General features: G+C 41.7%; 1 protein-coding gene across 2 annotated transcripts in view; it reads right to left on the reverse strand.

Annotated features, from left to right (window-relative positions):
• Window positions 1–548: 548 nt before the first annotated feature.
• PDGFD (platelet derived growth factor D) overlaps window positions 549–20,425 on the reverse strand; it is a 203,267-nt gene continuing 183,390 nt past the window's right edge. Inside the window, exons 6-7 of one of the 2 annotated variants that reach the window (XM_070749694.1) lie at window positions 6,253–6,464; window positions 549–2,954 (exon numbers count right to left, since the gene is read on the reverse strand). In XM_070749694.1, the coding sequence (XP_070605795.1) occupies window positions 2,820–2,954; window positions 6,253–6,464 (347 nt within the window). In that variant the 3' untranslated portion in view covers window positions 549–2,819. The remainder of the gene's footprint in view (window positions 2,955–6,252; window positions 6,465–20,425) is intronic. The other variant, XM_070749695.1, reaches the window with a different exon arrangement.

The raw sequence follows: 20,425 nt of genomic DNA on the forward strand, positions 1-20,425 counted from the left end.
GAACTCTCAAGAGCTATACAGTTAAATCTTCCCTTACAACAATTCAAAGTTATGGCGACACTGAAAAAAAAGGACTTACAATCCCTTTCATACTTAAGGAACATTTCGTCCATGGTCACGTGATTGAAATTGAGATGCTTGGCAACTGATTCATATTTATAATGGTTGCAGTGTCCGTGTCACATTGTATGACGTTCTGACTAGCATAATAAACAGGGGAGCCAGATTTGCCTACTAACTGGGTTACTAACTGAAAAACTGCATTGATTCACTTAACAAGTGTGGCAAGAAAGGTTGTAAAATGGGAACAAAACTCACTTAACAACTATCTTGCTTAGCAGTGGAAGTTTTGGGCGCAATTGTGATGTAAGTCAAAGTTTACTTGTATACCAATCTTCTGTCTTTTACATGTATTCACTATAGTTCCTGTTCCAGCTACTTTTGACAGTTTGGGCTACAATTTATGGCTCAAATTCTGTCTAGAGATTATAGCCCAGAGTAACTAGAGGAATCCAGTTTGGGAAAGGTTATATGAATGGCAAGCATTGTTATTTGAATGACAAGTTTATTAGAATTAGATCCAGTTTGAAGACAATGGCAGATAAAATATTACATAAAACGGGAGTGCAGGAAAGAGAGAAAAACAAGAAATCCCAGCTCCAACTTTTTGGATCTGCTGGTGGCTCTCACTAAACGAGATACATTTTATTTGTATTTTTAGTTAGATGCCTTGCTTCTTTATGTCTAGAATTCTGTGTTCTTGTTCTTAGGAATGGGCAAAGTGTCGGTTTGAAATGTGTTTTGAAATCAAGAGACATTATTTTAGGCTCCCAGCAAGCTGTTCTAATTATAATTCACAAATATTATCGGTTTGAAACAGCCCTCGTAGGATGGAACAGTCCATTTTGAACTCAAGCTATTGCATTTGGAGGAAAAAATAATGCACACACTACTTGGTTTGTCTAAATCAGATTGGCATGAAATTCAGAAGTGAAGAGCTTGTCAAAGCTATAACCACTGAATTAGGTGATTGAGTATATCACTTTCTTTCAGCCCAAGCATGTGTTCAGGGGTTCAGTGCTGCCTTTCTCCTCCAAGTTCTCCATATGTATCGAGCTACTTCCAGGATTCTTAATTTGATTCTAATACATCTGGAAGGAACTGGTTTGGGAAATATTGTCAAAACGCAAAATATGTGTTTATTTACAAGGCTGGGGAAGAATCTTTCTGTTGTGGTTGGCTTCAGGATCTGGATAGCAACAATATTATGAAGGTTTCCCCCCCTGAAACTTCAAAATGGAAAGTATATAGACCTTTAGACTATTTCCCGAAGAGGAGTACAGCTCTTGAGAATAGATTGATTCTATTCTAAAAATATTCTGAAATATTTGGGGGCAACTTTACAACCCATGAAAGGTGATAATTTGAATGAATATCAGTATGGTATTTTGACAACTATATTTTGAGAGAACAAGGCCAGCTAAGGGAAGAACGATTCATAAATCTATATAAATAACCAGATGATATACAGAAAGTCCTTGACTTACAAACATCCATTTAGTGACCATTCAAAGTTATGATGGTGCTGAAAAAAACCCCAATGACTTAATGAATGGTCCAAACACTTATGACTGCCGCAGTATCCTTGTGGTCACGTGACCATAATTCAGGAGATTTGCAACTGGCATGTACACTGTTCAAAAAATAATAATAAAGGGAACACTTAAATATAACTCCAAGTAAATCAAACCTCTGAAATCAAACTGTCCACTTAGGAAGCACCACTGATTCACAATCAATTTCACATGCTGCTGTGCATGTTCAACTTTGTACAGAACAAAGTATTCAATGAGAATATTTAATTCATTCAGATCTAGGATGTGTTATTTGAGTGTTCCCTTTATTTTTTTTGAGCAGTATATTAACAATGGTTGCAGCATCCTGGAGTCATGTGATTCCCATCTGAAATTTCCCCAGCTGGCTTCTGATGAGCAAAGCCAAGGAATAAAGCCAAATTCACTTAAAGACTGCTTTTTACTGACCATGGCAAAAAAGATCATGAAAATGAGGTACAATAACATGACAAATCATTTAATGACTGTATTGCTTAGTAAAGGAAGTTCTGGTCCCAACTGTGGTCATAAATCAAGGACTACCTATGTGAACTCTAACAGCCTTAGAGCCAGCTTGCTTAATGTTCAACCTTGCTTGCTGTGGTTGAACTGTTGTAATGTGTGTATATAGGTATAATGCCTGCATGGCTAGATGCTAGATACTATTGCTACTTTTATACTTCTACTGCAGCACCAGGGTTTTGTAAACCTAATATACCTGTATGTATTGGTGGCTGTCTATAAATTAGCCATTTGGCTAATTTGGCTAAATTAGCCATTTTGCCCCTACAGGGTTTATTTCTTCCCCTTAAATTGGACTGTAAGTGTGCTTAAGTGTGTTCGTGCAAAGGGTTTTGTGCAAAAGTATTGTGAGTACATGCACGCATGAAGAATTGTAAAAGCCAGCTAGGAACATAGCCAAAAGAGTGCTGCCATCATGCAGCTCAGTTTTCATCGTAGGCCTAAAAACATCCAGCCCTCGAGTTCATTTGCTTTCTAAACTCAATCCCAGATTTGCATTCAGAGTTGTCAATCGGCTTTATTAAGGGTAAGCTGCCATTGGCATTTTAGCACTTCAAATCAAAAGGCTACGGAGGCGGGCTTTTAGCATAGTTCGGTGGTCGCTGGGCAAATCAGCACGGACAGCTCCTCCTCCCAAGAGAAAGAGGCCCATTTAAGTTGCGCATAAAACCAGACGCTCGGCTTTTATCGCGGTGGCCTTGCACTGCAGACACAGTCGCAGCGGTCGTGATGCTCCAGTTGAATATCGATCAGTGCCATATTGTGCTTGGTTTTGCCCCTCCTCCTGAGATGACCTGCTTCAGGGATAAATCTCAGCACCTGGTTAGATTAAAAAAAAGGAATCAGACGGTAATTAGAACATGTAGGAACCTTCTAGCTCAGGGATGGCAAATCTTTTTTCCCTCAGGTGCCGAAAGAGTGTGTGCGCACGCCATTGTGCATGCGTGAGTGCCTACGGCCACAATTCAATGCCTGGGGAGGGCGAAACAATGGAAAGGATAGAAATGGTCTGTTTCCCAACTTCTGGTGGGCCCAGTAGGCTCATGTTTCAGCCTCCCCAGGCTCCAAAGGCTTCCCTGGAGCCAGAGGAGGGTAAAAATGCCCTCCCGCATCCCCCATTAATCCATCCCTGCTAAAGACCCAGAAGCAAGACTAGGAGACAACTGATTCAATACATTCTTCCCTTACACCAGTGATGGTGAACCTATGGCACGAGTGCCATAGGTGGCATGTAGAGCCATGTAGAACTACAGAGCACTGCACACCAAGACAACTAGACACAAGAACAGTTTTTTTCCGAACGCCATCACTCTACTAAACAAATAATTCCCTCAACACTGACAGACTTTCTACTAAATCTGCACTTCTATTCTACTAGTTTTTCTCATCACCCATTTCCTCCCATGTTGACTGTATGACTGTAACTTGTTGCTTATATCCTAAGGTTTTTATTAATATTGCTTCTTCATTGCTTATTTGACCCCTATGACAACCATTAAGTGTCTTACCACATGATTCTTGACAAATGTATATTTTATTTTATGTGCTCTGAGAGCATATGCAGATTCCTTGTGTGTCCAATCACACTTGGCCAATAAAATTCTATTCTATTCTATTCTATTCTATATGCTGGCATGTGAGCCATAGCTCCAACGTCCATGTGTGTGCTAGTCAGCTGATTTTTGGCTCGCACAGAGGCTCTGGGAGGGCGTTTTTGGCTTCCAGAGAGCCTCCCGGGGAGATGAGAGAGGGTGTTTTTACCCTCCCCCAGCTCCAGGGAAGCTTTTGGAGCCTGGGGAGGGCGAAACACGAGCCTACTGGGCCCACCAGAAGTTGGGAAAGAGGCCATTTCTGACCTCCAGAAGGACTCCAGGAGGTTGGGGAAACTAGTTTTGCCCTCCCCAGGCATTAAATTATGAGTGTGGGCACTTGCGCATGCACAATAGCGCAAACACACACTCTTTCGAAAGAGGGAAAAAAGGCTCGCCATCACTGCCTTACATTATTACTCCAATGAACCTAGAACCAAAGAGACATTTTCTCACGCTTTATCTCATGAGGGGGACAAATAGCCACTCTTTGCCTGCAATTTACAACAGTGTCAGAATGACCTGCTAACCCCAATTATACCTTCTCTTGACATAAGACCCTATCTTGACCTCATTCCATTATTTAAATGGTTGCATTCCTCAAGATTTTTTTTCTTTTAAGGGAAACACTGAATCAGATGGCACAGTGCTTTGGCCTAAAAATCCATAGTGGTTTTGTCTTTAGAGATATATTTATGGGACATGTCCAGCTTGACTGCCATTAGTAAATTTTAGTGCAGTGAACAGTGATGCCAGAATTCTAGATAGGAAGAAAATATGTATCTTCAGCCAATCAGAACCCATAGGAAATAAAGAAAATAGATTTAATTGGTTCCCAGTGAGTCATCAGGGGCTGGGAACCAATTAAATCCATTTCCATTATTTCCTATGGGATAAATTAATTCGGTACTCAACCAAATCGGTTCTCAACCACACTTCTGGAACGAATTGTGGTCGAGAACCGAGGTACCACTGTACTATTTTAACTCAAGAGCAATATATCTATTTACATATTATAAAGTAATTCTAATTTATTCTTCGTACCTTGGTCTCAAATTCTACTAACCACATGTCCTCTTACCTTGTCCCATGATCCCATCAATTTCCGCAGATTAGTTTCATTGAGCGAATTCATCCTTTTACCCATAATCTCAAATTGAATATGATCCACCATATACTGATACCAGCTTTGTATTGTCCATTTTGTTGCATTCTTCCAGCCTAGGACTATTACCGCCTAAGCTTTTTCTATCACTGCTTCTTTTATTTCTCTAAATTCTCCCATCTCGTTCCTTTTAACTAGCAAATGGTTCACATTTATGACGGCTGTATTGTCACAAGTTCACATGATCACATTTGCAAGCTTCTGACTAGCCAAGTTGACAGGAAAAACAGAATCGCATAGCAATCATGTCCAGTAAACGAAGCAGTGGAAGTGATGTGCCAGTGCCTGGAGGCTGTTGGGGCCTGGATGGGGGTCAACAAACTCAAACTCAACCCAGACAAGACGGAGTGGCTGTGGGTCTTGCCTCCCAAGGACAATTCCATCTCTCCGTCCATTACCCTGGGGGGAGAATCATTGACCCCCCTCAGAGAGGGTTCGCAACTTGGGCGTCCTCCTCGATCTACAGCTGACATTGGAACATCATCTTTCGGCTGTGGCGAGGAGGGCATTTACCCAGGTTCACCTGGTGCACTAGTTGCGGCCCTATTTGGACAGGGAGTCCTTGCTCACAGTCACTCATGCCCTCATCACCTCAAGGTTCGATTACTGCAATGCTCTCTACATGGGGCTACCTTTGAAAAGTGTTTGGAAACATCAGATCGTGCAGAACGCAGCCATCGTGGGGCTTCCAAGATTCGCCCACATTTCTTCAACACTCTGTGGCTTGCATTGGCTGCCGATCAGTTTCCGGTCACAATTCAAAGTGTTGGCCATGCCTTTAAAGCCCTACATGGCATTGGACCAGATTATCTCCGGAACCTTCTCTGTGGCGGCCCCGGCCTTCTGGAACCAACTCCCCCCAAAGATTAGAACTGCCCCCACCCTCCCTGTCTTTCGTAAACTAGTCAAGACTCACTTATACCGCCAGGCATGGGGGAATTGAGATATTCCTTCCCCCTAGGCCATTACAAGTTAAGCATGGCATGTTTGTGTGTATGTTTGGTTTTATAATAAGGGTTTTTAGTTGTTATATTATTGGATTGTTACATGCTGTTTTTATCATTGTTGTTAGCCGCCCTGAGTCTACGGAGAGGGGAAGTATACAAATCCAATAAATAAATAAAATAAATAAATCATGTTTCTTGTTTAACAATTGCAGTCATTCACTTAACAACTGTGGGCTGACATGTTGTAAACTGGGGCAAAACTCACTTAACACCTGTCTCGCTTAGCAACATAAATTAGGGATTCAATTGTGGTCATACGTCGAGGACTATCTATACTTATCTTTAGGTTAAAAAAAGAAGACATTGGCAGTTTAGGTATATACACTTTTAAAAAATGACATTAAAAAGCAAGATACCTCGTGATACTTCTTCACCAGTCTTCCTGCCATACAAGCGCATTTCCCATTTGCCGTTCCACAACCACAGTTTCCTCCACAGCGCTGGACAAGGAGGCAGCGAGGGAAAAAGACGGCATTGCTCTGCTTCAGTTCCTCCCTAACGTTGACAGAGTAATTCCTTGGAGTGCAGCTGTAACGCTTTGCCTCATCGTTGAGCCTGTCTAAATCAACTGAAACAGACAAAAGGGAATGAGGACGGAAAAAGAAAGGACAGACTTGTGAATAACATACCTGCCACCCAATGAATCCATTAATTTCTGTCTTAAATTAATTTGTATTATACAGTGTTCCCTCGATTTTCACGGGTTCGAACTTCGCGAAAAGTCTATACCACGGTTTTTCAAAAATATTAATTAAAAATACTTTGCAGTTTTTTCCCCTATACCATGGTTTTTCCCACCCGATGATGTCATATGTCATCGCCAAACTTTCGTCACCCTTTAATAAATATTTTTTAAATAAACTTTAATAAATAAACACAGTGAGGAATAATCTGAATGGTTGCTAAGGGAATGGGAAATTGCAATTTAGGGGTTTAAAGTGTTAAGGGAAGGCTTGTGATACTGTTCATAGCCAAAAATAGTGTATTTACTTCCGCATCTCTACTTCGCGGAAATTCGACTTTCGCGGGCGGTCTCGGAACGCATCTCCCACGAAAATCGAGGGAACACTGTAATTTGGTCACCACCACCATCTGATGGCTGTGCCGATCTTTGAACGGGTTTTGTCTAATGAAGGTCTAACCAAACTCACTAACCCAGCGCCCAATAAGGTCCCACAAAGTTGGCCTTCTCCAGGTCCCGTGAACTAAACAATGTCATCTGGCGGGACCCAGGGGAAGAGTCTTCTCTGTGATGGCCCCAGCCCTCTGGAACCAACTCCCCACAGAGATCAGAACTGCCCCCACCCTCCTTGCCTTTTGTAAATTGCGCAAGACCCACCTATATTGCCAGGCATGGGGGAATTGGGACATCTCCCCTGGGCTGATATAGTTTATGTATGGTATGCTTGTGTTGTATGATTTTTAAATGATGGGTTTTAGATAATTTTTAATATTAGATTTGTTACATTGTATACTGTTATTATTATTGTTGTGAGCCACCCCAAGTCTTCAGAGAAGGCCGGCATACAAATCTAATAAATTTTTATTATTAAATTATTATTATTAAGCATAAAACCTGTCAGGAAAGACTTAGTGAACTCAATCTGTATAGTCTGGAGGACAGAAGGGAAAGGGGGGACATGATCGAAACATTCAAATATGTTAAAGGGTTAAATAAGGTTCAGAAGGGAAGTGTTTTTAATATAAAGTGAACACAAGAACAAGGGGGCACAATCTGAGGTTAGTAGGGGGAAAGATCAGAAGCAACGTGAGAAAATATCATTTTACTGAAAGAGTAGTAGATGCTTGGAACAAACTTCCAGCAGACGTGGTTGGTAAAATTCACAGTAACTGAATTTAAACATGCCTGGAATTAACATATATCCATCCTAAGATAAAATACAGGAAATAGTATGAGGGCAGACTAGATGGACCGTGAGATATTTTTCTGCCATTAATCTTCTCACTGATCATACTACATTTCAGCAATCTGATGCAGGATCTCAAATGTAAAAATTCTCAATACATTCAGATATGTTTTAATTGTAGTAATGGATGCCCGGGCTATAAGAATAATTAAATCCTGATATCAAATATATGAATGCTTAATAATTTATGTGTCCCATTTGCTATTTTCCCAAGAGTGCCACTATCTCCAGAAAGATGTATATATTCTTTGAGATTTAAGCGTAAAATCAATGGGAGTTACCAGTGCACTCAAGCACTGAAAGCAAGATCTGGTGTTTATAGCAAAGAGAAAGGAGAATAGAAAACTATTGATTATTCGTCTTAATGGGTGAAATTTGATGCTCTGTGGCTCTTCAAATCCTCTGCCTTTCATGTCTACGCATTGTGGCTAATTCTACTTATGAGGAAGAAAAGCTTTTCAATGAGAGATTAATTTTTCATTGTCACTAATTGTGGACCAACTCAGTTTTAAAAGCTATGGGCGCTGGTAACTGAAACATTGCAAAAGTAAAGAAGGGCATAACAGCCACTGCTCTAAAATGACATCAGTGAGAAAGAGAAAGGGGATTATCTCCTTAGAAAAATTTAGACGCATATCAATGAAATCTCTTTTCAAAATAAATACCCTGCTGAAAAAAATTAAAGGGAACACTTAAGCAAGACAATATAACTCCAAGTAGAAACATAGAAACATAGAAGACTGACGGCAGAAAAAGACCTCTTGGTCCATCTAGTCTGCCCTTTTACTATTTCCTGTATTTTATCTTAGGATGGATATATGTTTATCCCAGGCATGTTTAAATTCAGTTACTGTGGATTTCCCAACCACGTCTGCTGGAAGTTTGTTCCAAGGATCTACTACTCTTTCAGTAAAATAATATTTTCTCATGTTGCCTTTGATCTTTCCCCCAACTAAAATCAAGCTTCTGGGAAATCAAACTGTCCACTTAGGAAGCAACACAGATTGACAATCAATTTCACATGCTGCTGTGCACATTCAACTTTGTACAGAACAAAGTATTCCATGAGAATATGGAATGAGAATATAGGAAGTGTTATTTAAGTGTTCCCTTTATTTTTGAGCAGTATATTTAAAATAAAGCTCTTTTAGTATGTTGAAAAGCTATAGGAGTTACTGGAAATAAATGCAAATGTTGTGTCAATCAGTTACTGGTTAAACATCAACCCCACCAAGAGAAATTTTAACCTTTATGGGTAGTTTCCCAGACAGGGAATCATTAGATTACAAGTCCCATAGATTCTACTTTGAAATGCTGGCTGGGAATTATGGAAGTAAAAGCTTAAAAGGTTAGAAGTAGTGATGGGCGAACTGAACCTGCATAATTTGCATCCATACCGAAGTTTGTGGTGTTCGTTATGCCGAACACGAACACGAAATTTTTTGAAACTTCGGGCAAAGTTCGGGGTTGTGTTTGGTATTCGAAGCTTTGACGTCACCGGCAGGTTGCTAAGGACGCCAAGGTGATCAATTCCAAGTGATCACCTTGGCGTCCTTAGCAACCTGCCGGTGACGTCAAGGCTCCGCCCCCAGAATCTCTTAGTGGGAGGGATTCCCCAGCTCCTTCAAAGGGAGGTCTTCACATAAAAATAAACATTGCTATTTTTATGAAAAAGGACGCCACAGTGGCGCTGCAAGGAAAGGGCGGTCCTTTCACATAAAAATAAACATGTTTATTTTTACATGAAAGGACACCGCAGCGGCGCTGCAAGCAAAGGGCGGTCCTTTCACATTGCTTCTGATCTTTCCCCCTCAGACTGTGTCCCCTTGTTCTTGTGTTCACTTTCCTATTAAAAACACTTCCCTCCTGAACCTTATTTAACCCTTTAACATATTTAAATGTTTTTTTTAATTTTAATAATGAACAAACACAACAAGACATACAGACAAACTTTCAAATATAAAACAAACACAAAATGGATTAGCTTAATATGTTACAATTCTGTTTTCATGGATTCATTATTGTTCTTAGACGTTAGTTCAATTCTTTTTTCTTTTCTACTCTATTCTATCCAACTATATAAACATATTTAAATGTTTCAATCATGTCCCCCCTTTCCCTTCTGTCCTATAGATTGAGTTCATTAAGTCTTTCTGATACGTTTTATGCTTAAGACCATTTTTGTAGCCCGTCTTTGGACCCCTTGAAATGAATGAAATCGAATTATTTTCTTTTACCATGTACTTATTTTTGTTTGCATAGTATCCGTTGGAAAAGGTAAAGTATCTGCAGGTAAACACATAGGAGTGTTTATATGACCCTTCACCTAGACTGCTATCCAAGGTGAAAAGGTTGGGTCTTAAAGAGACCCACTCCCTGGCTGGGCTTTTGAATGGAATGTCAACCATTTACAAGAAGTGAATTCTATGGCTCATATAACATGGCATGTCAATTACCTCAGAGGAAGAAGGTCAAGCCCCCTCAGCAGAATGAAATTACTGCTGTCACAAAGGGTCCCTCTGTGTGATATCCATGGATTTAAGCCAAGAAAGAATCTGGCTTTTTAGAACACCTATCTGTTTTGTTTTTTTAAAAAAAGAAAGGGTTTATGCCTTGGAGATAAATTGGTGGTACCAAGCATCACATTTTCTCTTAATTTGTAGCGATGGGAAATTCTCCCCCTTCCCCTCTCTGTCTTTCTCTCCTATTTGCTGGATTACACCCTGCAAGCCTACATAAACAACCTCACCTCTCTGTAGGCACACATTCACACAGAAGTAATTTGTAAATAGAGAGTTCACAGGTGTGATGAGTAAATTTTCTCTAGTGGTGACCTACGGTTTCCAGAGAATCATTTGGTGCCTCTCTTCTTCATTATTTATTATTATGCTGTAGACCATTATAATCCATCTCTACAGCTACAAATAAAATATATGGAAGTAGTTAGGTAATGTGCCTGATTAAAAACGTCACCTGCACTTGAAGAATGTGGCAGACCTCAGAAGGAGCTGTTCCGCAATTACTTAATTCAGGCTATCACTATCAGCAGGCCTAAATTAAACTCTCTCTTTTTTAAACCACAGCTACACATAAGAAGTTCTCATATTTTTCATCATGAGTTAATTTTGTTAGCATGAGCATTTGTTGAAGGTGGAATGCTGGGGCTGGAGAAATGTTTCAATGAAACATAAGTGAATACTGAGATGTAGAATTAGTTTACTGTGTGTTCTGTCAGGCTCTCTGGTAGTAACCGCCTGAAAATTCAAAGGTACAAATTTCAGACACACAGACACGTTTGAAAATTCAAAACAATGTTCTTTAGAACGGAAATTCAAATAAACTAAGCCCTCTTTTTGTATAGCAAAGAGCCCTTGTCTCCAAACAACCTGGTAATTTGTACAAGTCCCTTTTCAGTTCTGAGATACTTAGCTTGCAGCTGTGAGGCAATTCACAGTCTTTCTTCTTCCACAAAGTGACACACACTTTGCTCTGCTTTAGTTTCAAAGTGGAGAAAAACCAACACACAAAGGTCGAAGTCAGCAAGACAGGCAGGAAAACACAACGATCAGATAATCCTCCACAATGGCCAAACCCACAGGCTGCTATTTATAGCAGCCTCACTAATTACCACGGCCCCACCCAACCACAGGTGGCATCATTTTCTTTGATAATAATCTCTCAGTTGTTGCTGTTTATGCATCCCTCTTGGCATGCGTTGCTGTATCATTAATTCTTGTTCCGAATCCAAGAAGGAGACAGCTAATTGATCTCCTTCTGGGCTGTCTGCCAAACTCTCCTCCTCCCTGTCACTCATGTCTTCTTGGTCAGAGGAGCCTTCATCAGCAGATTCCACCGGGAGAAAACAGGCCTGCGGCATGTGGATGTCTCCCCCACATCCACATTCCTTGGGGCAGGGGCTGGGCCAGAGCTAACCACAACAGTGTGCCAACAGCTGAACCTCTGAGGTAATTGCTAGATTTGGGAATGACTTTTGGTGAGCCTCAGTGGTGCAGGGGTAGAGTGCAGTATTGAAGGGCTACTTCTCCTGACTGCTGGCAGCCTGCAATTTGGCAGTTCAAATCTCACCAGGCTCAAGTTGACTCAGCTTTCCATGCTTCCAAAGTGGGTAAAATGAAGACCCAAATTGTTGGGGACTCTACAAACCATTTAGAGAGGGCCATTTTTGCTCTCCTGGAGGCTCAAAGAAAGCTTCTGGAGCCAGGAGAGAGCAAAAACGTCCCCCTACCCCCCCCCCCCCCCGTGGTGCAGAAGGCCAGGGGTAGGCAAAGTTGGCTCTTCTATGACTTATGGACTTCAACTCCCAGAATTCCTGAGCCAATCACACTAGCTCAGGAATTCTGGGAGTTGAAGTCCACATGTCATAGAAGAGCCAACTTTGCCTACCCCTGGACTAAGCAAGGCCCACCATGGCTACGCTCACCCAGCAACTGGACAGAGAACCACTTGCTAAAAATTTTGAAGCCTACCACCAGTCTGATTTTTGGAGGCATATATATTGTTTCTTTTATTTATTTATTTATTATTTATTTATTAGATTTGTATGCCGCCCCTCTCCGTAGACTCGGGGCAGCTCACAGCATACAATAAAACAATTCATAACAAATCTAATAAATTTTTAAAACATTTAAAAAACCCCATTATTAAAGCAGACATACACACAAACATACCATACATAAATTGTATAGGCCCAGGGGGGGGGGGGGATGCCTCAATTCCCACATGCCTGATGGCAGAGGTGAGTTTTAAGGAGTTTACGGAAGGCAAGGAGGGTGGGGGCAGTTCTAATCTCTGGGGGGAGCTGGTTCCAGAGAGTCGGGGCCGCCACAGAGAAGGCTCTTCCCCTGGGGCCCGCCAACCGACATTGTTTAGTTGACGGGACCCGCAGAAGGCCCACTCTGTGGGACCTAATCGGTCGCTGGGATTCGTGCGGCAGAAGGCGGTCCTGGAGATATTCTGGTCCGATGACATGAAGGACTTTATAGGTCATAACCAACACTTTGAATTGTGACCGGAAATTGATCGGCAACCAATGCAGACTGTGGAGTGTTGGTGTAACATAGGCATACCTAGGGAATCCTTTTAATCCTTCTAACTTTTTAAAAAAATTATGGATTCCTTTGGAATCTGCCGTTCTTAAAATCTAAGAAATACGTATATAAATCATTTTAAAACAGATGTCTTGGAGTGAGGATTACTAACTACACATAAGAAAGGATAAGCATTTTCTGCGAGCAAACAGCAGAAATGTATTTTGCGTTCAGAATTTAAAATACTTCGGCTTATTGGCAGATGGCCCAGAACTCTTCAAAGATAAATACACGGAGGATTCTAGTTACTTGCTGACATTGCCTTGTCAATCTGGAAGACATCAAATTCCTTTGTCTGATTTTGGTTTGAGCCGGGGAAAAATATTAATGACAAATAGATGAGATGGTTCAGAACACTGGGAATTCACAGGAAGACTTAATGTTTCAGCATGTAACTTGTTCCATAGTCACAGTGTGTGTTGGAAAAAACACTACACTGTGATGTTCCTTTATTTTTCTAACCCTTGTTTTTAAAAGCGTAACCCAGTGGCATCAACAAATTTGTTTGACCTGTAAATCTCTCATAGTGTGCTAAACATGTATCAACAGTGCCCCCCAACTGGCTCAATTATTCCATGAATAGCATTCGGTGTGCTGTGGCATAATATAATATACAGAACGAAAGTGTGTTTCTCTAAGGATGAATGAAGCTTTACGAGTGAAATCTAAAAGTCGATGCATTCAAATTCTACTGATTTGAGCCAGCGGTGGGTTCCAGGTGTGCATTCGTGCAAGCATCCCACCATGCAATTTTACTTCCCCATGTGCTCAGGACCACATTACAAGCCAAAACACAGCCGAGGAGCTTCTTAAGTGTGCTTTGGATGAAGAAGGTCAGCATTAAGACAAAGGTGGGTGGACGGAGACAAGGGTGGGCAGAAGGCAGGACATGGTGGAACACAGTTCCACCAGTGGAAATTTTATTTTTATTTATTTATTTATTGGATTTGCATGCCGCCCCTCTCCGTAAACTCGGGGCGGCTAACAACAGTGGTAAAAACAGCATGTGACAATCCAATACTAAAAACAGCTAAAAACCCTTATTATAAAACCAATCATACATACAAACATACCATGCATAAATTGTAGAAGCCTAGGGGGAAAGAATATCTCAGTCCCCCCATGCCTGGTGGCAGAGGTGGGTTTTAAGGAGCTTATGAAAGGCAAGGAGGGTGGGGGCTATTCTAATCTCTGGGGGGGAGTTGGTTCCAGAGGGCCGGGGCCGCCATAGAGAAGGCTCTTCCCCCGGGTCCCGCCAAATGGCATTGTTTAGTTGACGGGACCCGGAGAAGGCCCACTTTGTGGGACCTAACTGGTCGCTGGGATTGTGCGGCAGAAGGCAGTCCCGGAGATAATCTGGTCTGGTGCCATGAAGGGCTTTATAGGTCATAACCAACACTTTGAATTGTGACCGGAAACTGATCGGCAACGAATGCAGACTGCGGAGTGTTGGTGTGACATGCGCATATTTAGGGAAGCCCATAATAGCTCTCGCAGCTGCATTCTGCACGATCTGAAGTTTCCGAACACTTTTCAAAGGTAGCCCCATGTAGAGAGCATTACAGTAGTCGAGCCTCAAGGTGATGAGAGCATGGGTAACTGTGAGCAGTGAGTCCCGGTCCAGATAGGGCCGCAACTGGTGTACCAGGCGAACCTGGGCAAAATGAACCTGTGTGCCCATCTTTAGCTGAGCATCCCCCCTTCCATCCTCCTCCTCGGAAAGTGGCAGGGAGACAAGCACCAACAGGTGTTGCAGGGGGTCCATTTCCTCTCCCCTCTTTTCTCAACAGCTGATCTGCATCCATTCACCTAGCTACTCAGCCTGAGGCAGGGAGGCAATCCAGGAAGGAGAGTGCAGGAAATGCAAAACAAATTGTCACCCCAGCAAGTGACACTGGTGAGGTTGTAAGTCGAGGACTTAACAGTTCACTTGAATGATGATGATCGTTCAAGCTACTCCCACCTGGTCACATGGCCGGCAAGCCACTCCTACCCAGTCACATGACCATCAAACCACACCCACAAAATAAGCCACACCCACAGTATGGCAGTAAAAATTTTTGGCTGCCCATTACTGTTTACTGTTTACTGTTTTGAGGGTCATTGAAGCATTTGGAGATTTATCTGTGTCCTCAAGGTCACCTGAGTACTGCTAATAGTTGCTGTGGTCTGCAATTATTCTGGAAATCCATTCATATTCCCACAGCATTCGGAGATTCATCCCAAATTGCATAGCTAAAAGTCTGTAGATCATGGTTGTCCCAAAAGCGTTTTTTGCTTATAGAAACTTGACATTTTTATTGTTTTACGTGGAATCAGCTGGAAAATGTATCGGAAAGTGGCAGGGAGACAAGCACCAACAGGTGTTGCAGATGGTCCATTTCCTCTCCCCTCTTTTCTCAACAGCTGATCAGCACCCATTCGCCTAGCTACTCAGCCTGAGGCAGGGGTCTTTGGAGAGGGGCGGCATACAAATCAAATAAATAAATGAATGAATGAATGAATGAATGAATAAATAAATAAATAAATCTTGATTTAAAAATAATAATAACAACCCACAAAAGGTTCACAATCCCTACTTCCCTTTGCTTCTCTCTCCCTGTCGGTTCTTTGTGGAGATGAAACAATGAATACAACAGATTTGTTTTGACTGCTATGTCAACATTGTTCTTCCCCCTTTTCAACCCGGCAACATGTTGTGTAGCTGGTGATATTTTTCTAGCCTGGGAAAGTCAGATTGCCACACTGTGTGACTTACATATGTCCAAAAATCCCTCAGAGGCAACTACTTATCATACTGAATGCATGAATAAGCTTCAGTTTGATAGAAATATGAAGAATGACCTTAAATCTCCAGGGCCAAATGAAATGCACTGTAAGGTAGGAAAGGAACAAGTTGACGGTCACGCTAAACCCTTATATATTATCTTTGGGGAAATCTGAGAGAACTGGGAAAGTGTCAGATGACTGAAGTAGAGCTAATATTGTTGCTGTAGTTTTTTTTAAAAATGAGAAAATAAATGACTGGGAAACTGCAGACTACATTGGTCTGAAAATTCTCAACCATCTTATAAAGAAACAGGCCTGCCTGTTATGAAATAATAATAACGTTCAACCTATTTTCCAAAGCACCTGGAGACAAGACAAGAAGCAATGGATGGAAACTAATCAAGGAGAGAAGCAACCCTGGAATAAAGGAGAAACACAATACAGTGGTACCTCTACTTATGAACTTAATTCATTCGGTGACTTAAACAGAAAAGTTTGTAAGAAGAAGCAATTTTTTCCATAAGAATCAATGTAAAAACAAATAATGTGTGCGATTGGGGAAGCCACAGGGAAGGTGGAGGCCCTGTTTCCTCCCAGGAGATTCCTAGAGAGGCCCCACGGAGGCTTCTCCCTACCTTTTCCGGCCCGGTTTCCTCCCAGGAGATTCCTAGAGAGGCCCCACGGAGGCTTTTTCTCGCCTTTTCCGGCCCTGTTTCCTCCCAGGAGATTCCTTGAGAGGCCCCAGGGAGGCTTCTCCCTGCCTTTTCCGGCCTTGTTTCCATCCAGGAGATTACTAGAGGGGCCCCACGGAGGCTTCTCCCCGCCTTTTCCGGCCCTCTTTCCTCCCGGGAGATTCCTAGAGAGGCCCCATGGAGGCTTCTCCCCGTCTTTTCTGGCCCTGTTTCTTCCCGGGAGATTCCTAGAGAGGCCCCATGGAGGCTTCTCCCCACCTTTTCCGGTTACAGTTTCGGAGGCTCGGGCTTGTAAGTGCAAAATGGTTTTTCAGAAGAGGCAAAAAAATCTTGAACACACGGTTCTTATCTAGAAAGGTTTGTAAGTAGAGGTGGTCTTAGGTAGAGGTACCAGTGTATCTGTCTTTTGGAATGACATCCCCCCAGATTTCTGTATGACTCCAAGCCTAGTGACATTCAGGGAATTATGAAAGGCCTGGTTATTCTCTTAAAAGCTTTAAATTAGAGTGAAAGGTATGTCCTGTTGAAAAGATTGTTGAGTTTTCTGCCCAGGTTGTTGGGCATCGGGCAACCCATGATCCTGTAATGTAATGTAACACTATCTAACACACCAAACTCTTCAAGAAGATTCTACACCCATTTGCATTATTCAGATGATCCCGAGGGCCTCCAAGTGACCTCAAGGGCTCTCAGAAAGAATGCTAATTGCCAGATGACTTCAGGGAATATAATTCCTTCCATCCGCCACCATTCAGTCAGAACTGAAGAAGCTTCTTGGATGAGAAGCGCAACATCTTCAAAGAAAAACTAAGTCCAGTTGCCTTCAAAAAAAGCACCTTTGGGACAACAATATCCTGGATCACTGGGAATCTCCATAGACTTGTAACATAATGTAAGGTAATGTAATGTAATATCAACATTATAACTTCATGAATTTTCAAGTTTTCCATATGATTGGGTAGCATTCAAAGGTATACAGAAATTGCAGGTGAAATCAAACAATCATATACACATATGATGAGCACATAAAGTGTGTTCAGACCTTTTTACACTTTTTTTTAATCCTTTCATATTTCTTGAAACCTTAAATCCTCCAAAGCTTCCTGGCATCCCCTTTTTTGGAATGGGAAGAAGGTTTTTGGCCACATGATTATTTGGAAAATGAGTGTGCCATTAATAAACAGAGACACACATACAAACATACATACCCTCCAGAAAATAGAGTTGTCTATTGTGACTTTTATGCCTACACAAACACACACAATCATGCATGCATATATATTCAAGTCCCAGTGAGGGTATGGCTAGCTGATGAGGCCAAAATAAGGCCGAAATAGATCTATTCTAGTCTCCCTTAATTTTCAAATTCAGCAAAAACATGTGACACACACATAAACACACACACACACACACACATATATGCATGCATGCATGCACTCTCAATCAAAATGATGAAAAGACAACTCACAATACATCAAGAATCATAGATGTTACCACTCTGAACAAGTAATGCAGAAAGTACATTGGATGCTAAATTTCTCAAACCAAGGTAGTACTATAATAAGGAATAAGTATTTGCTCCAGGCAGAATATTTTTTTGTTAGTTTGCTCCACTGACTAAAGTGTCCTCTAAGGCATTGATTTTCAACCTTTTTTGAGCCGCGGCACATTTTTTGCATTTACAAAACCATGGGGCACATTGAGGGGGGGGGGGCGGCTAAAAAAAGTTTGGACAAAAAAATTCTCTCTTCCTCCCTTTCGCTCTATTTCTCTCTCCCTCTTTCTCTCCCTCTTTTTTCTCTCTCTCCATCCCTCTTTCTCTCTTCTTTCTTTCCTCTTTTCTGCTCTTTCTCTCTCCCTCCCTACTTACCTCTGTCTTTCTCTCTCTCTTTTGCTTTCTTTCTCTCTTGTTCTCTTTCTCTCTCTTTCTCTCTCTCTTTCTTTGTTTCTCTCTCTTTCTTTCTCTCTTGTTTTCTTTCTCTCTCTCTTGCTCTTTCTTTCTCTTGTTTTCTTTCTCTCTCTGAGCTTCGCGGCACACCTGACCATGTCTCGCGGCACACTAGTGTGCCACGGCACACTGGTTGAAAAACACTGCTCTAAGGTATCTCTCTGCCTTGAGCTCATCTAATAAAATCTTGGACATCGCTAACCATTTTTCCAGGGAACAAATGCTTTAGGGCTTTACGTTAAAGCCAGTTGCTGCATATAAGACGTGAATGTCCTAATTACCAGTAGTATATCTACCTACTCTTGTCCTCTGCAACCATCTTAATTATCTCACTGCAGTATAAGAGGGAGATAATCACTTTTAAAAATAAAAAATAAAAAATCACAATACACTTAGAAGAACAGCTGGTGCCAGCACCTGTAAGAGCAGGTGGCTTTTATAGGCTGCAAACATCTCTCCAATGTTCATTATTGTAGACCGGTTGTTAAGAATTTTAATTCTCACGGAAGTATGGACTTATTATGCATAGTCACTAAAATTTAACAACATTCCTCCAAGGATTTTAACCACGCCAGTCATTGTATCTAGCAGATTACTTCGCCGTGCATCCATCCAAGCATTTTTGGATGGTTCTGAACCTACATCTAAACACTAACAAGACGAAGGAGATGGTGCTGGATTTCTGGAAGCACAGAGAGGAACCTGCCCCACTGTATATCAATGGGGGAAGGCTGTGCAGAGAGGGTTTCCTCTTGTAAATTTTTGTGAGTGCTCATTAGTCAAGAAAAACAACACATTCTTAATGGTTAGTAAGGCTCAACAGAGACTTCATTTACTTAAAGTCCTGTGGAAAAATCAGGGAGAACAATGGCTGATGACCTCTTTCTATCAGTCCATGATAGAAAGTTCTATCCTGGGCCTACCAAGGAGGAATGCATGCATTGATATTTCAAATCAATCTTTTTATATAGAAAGCATCATTTATACAATCAAAATTCATGCATGCAAGTTTATCTCGGCAGTTTCTCAGCGAGGGTAGTTAACGGATAACAGTCCGGTGGCTAGGCTGCTGCTGAAAATCAAAGCTAACTGTGCATTCCTCTATGAGCTAAAGAGTTTCCAATTTCACTGACTTACATTTGTAGCTTCCCAGATTCTCCGCAGACAATGCACTTTTACTCCAAGGATTTTAGCAGAAAAATAACAGTTGGCTAGTTTAACATGGATGGGACTCCAAACATCAACTGACTCCATTACAAAACATTGGAACTCCATCCTGAATTTTGCAGCGATCACTCTTAAATACCTATGGGGAGTGGTCAACAATTCCCTAGAGTTAGTAAACTACATACTACAGTGGTAACTCATGATACGAACTTAATTGGTTCCAGGAGGAGGTTCGTAAGGTGAAAAGTTCGTAAGATGAAACAATGTTTCCCATAGGAATCAATGTAAAAGCAAATAATGCGTGCAAATCCTTCAAGAAAATCCCAAACTTTAGAAGGGAGGCGAACAGAGGGCAGGGAGGAGCAGCTAAAGGGGGCGGGTGGAAGAAGCAAGGCTAGGCTAAAGGGTGAGTGGGAAGGAAGAAAGGCAAGGGGGGCGCCCCTCCCTTTTCTTTCTTCAAAAGACACCCTTTCAGTGCCTGTGCAAGCATGCTGTTCTCCTACTTTTTAAAATGCAAACTCTTCCCCCCTCCAAGCCGCCCCTCCCTTTTCTTTCTTCAAAAAAGGAAAAAAAAACCCAAACCCCTTCATCCCAGCAGCAGCGGCTTGGGTTCGTAAGGTGAAAATAGTTTGGAAGAAGAGGCAAAAAAATCTTAAACACCGGATTCGTATCTCGAAAAGTTTGTTAGAAGAGGCGTTCATAAGATGAGGTACCACTGTACTTCCTTTTCACATACAAGCATTCTTGTCTTTTTCTTAGTCTTCTAAAGCGAGCATCCAACAAAGGCTCATAGTCTTCCTCCTCGTCCTCTAAGTCAGATCCTACTGTCATTGGCATATCTGCCACCTCTGGTGGTCTTTCAGGTTCATCCAGGTCTATTTCTCCCACACTCTCTCTACATCAGCTGGCAAAACCAC

Source organism: Erythrolamprus reginae, chromosome 4 (genome assembly GCF_031021105.1).
Source record: "Erythrolamprus reginae isolate rEryReg1 chromosome 4, rEryReg1.hap1, whole genome shotgun sequence".
In the NCBI taxonomy this organism is placed as follows: Eukaryota; Metazoa; Chordata; class Lepidosauria; order Squamata; family Dipsadidae; genus Erythrolamprus; species Erythrolamprus reginae.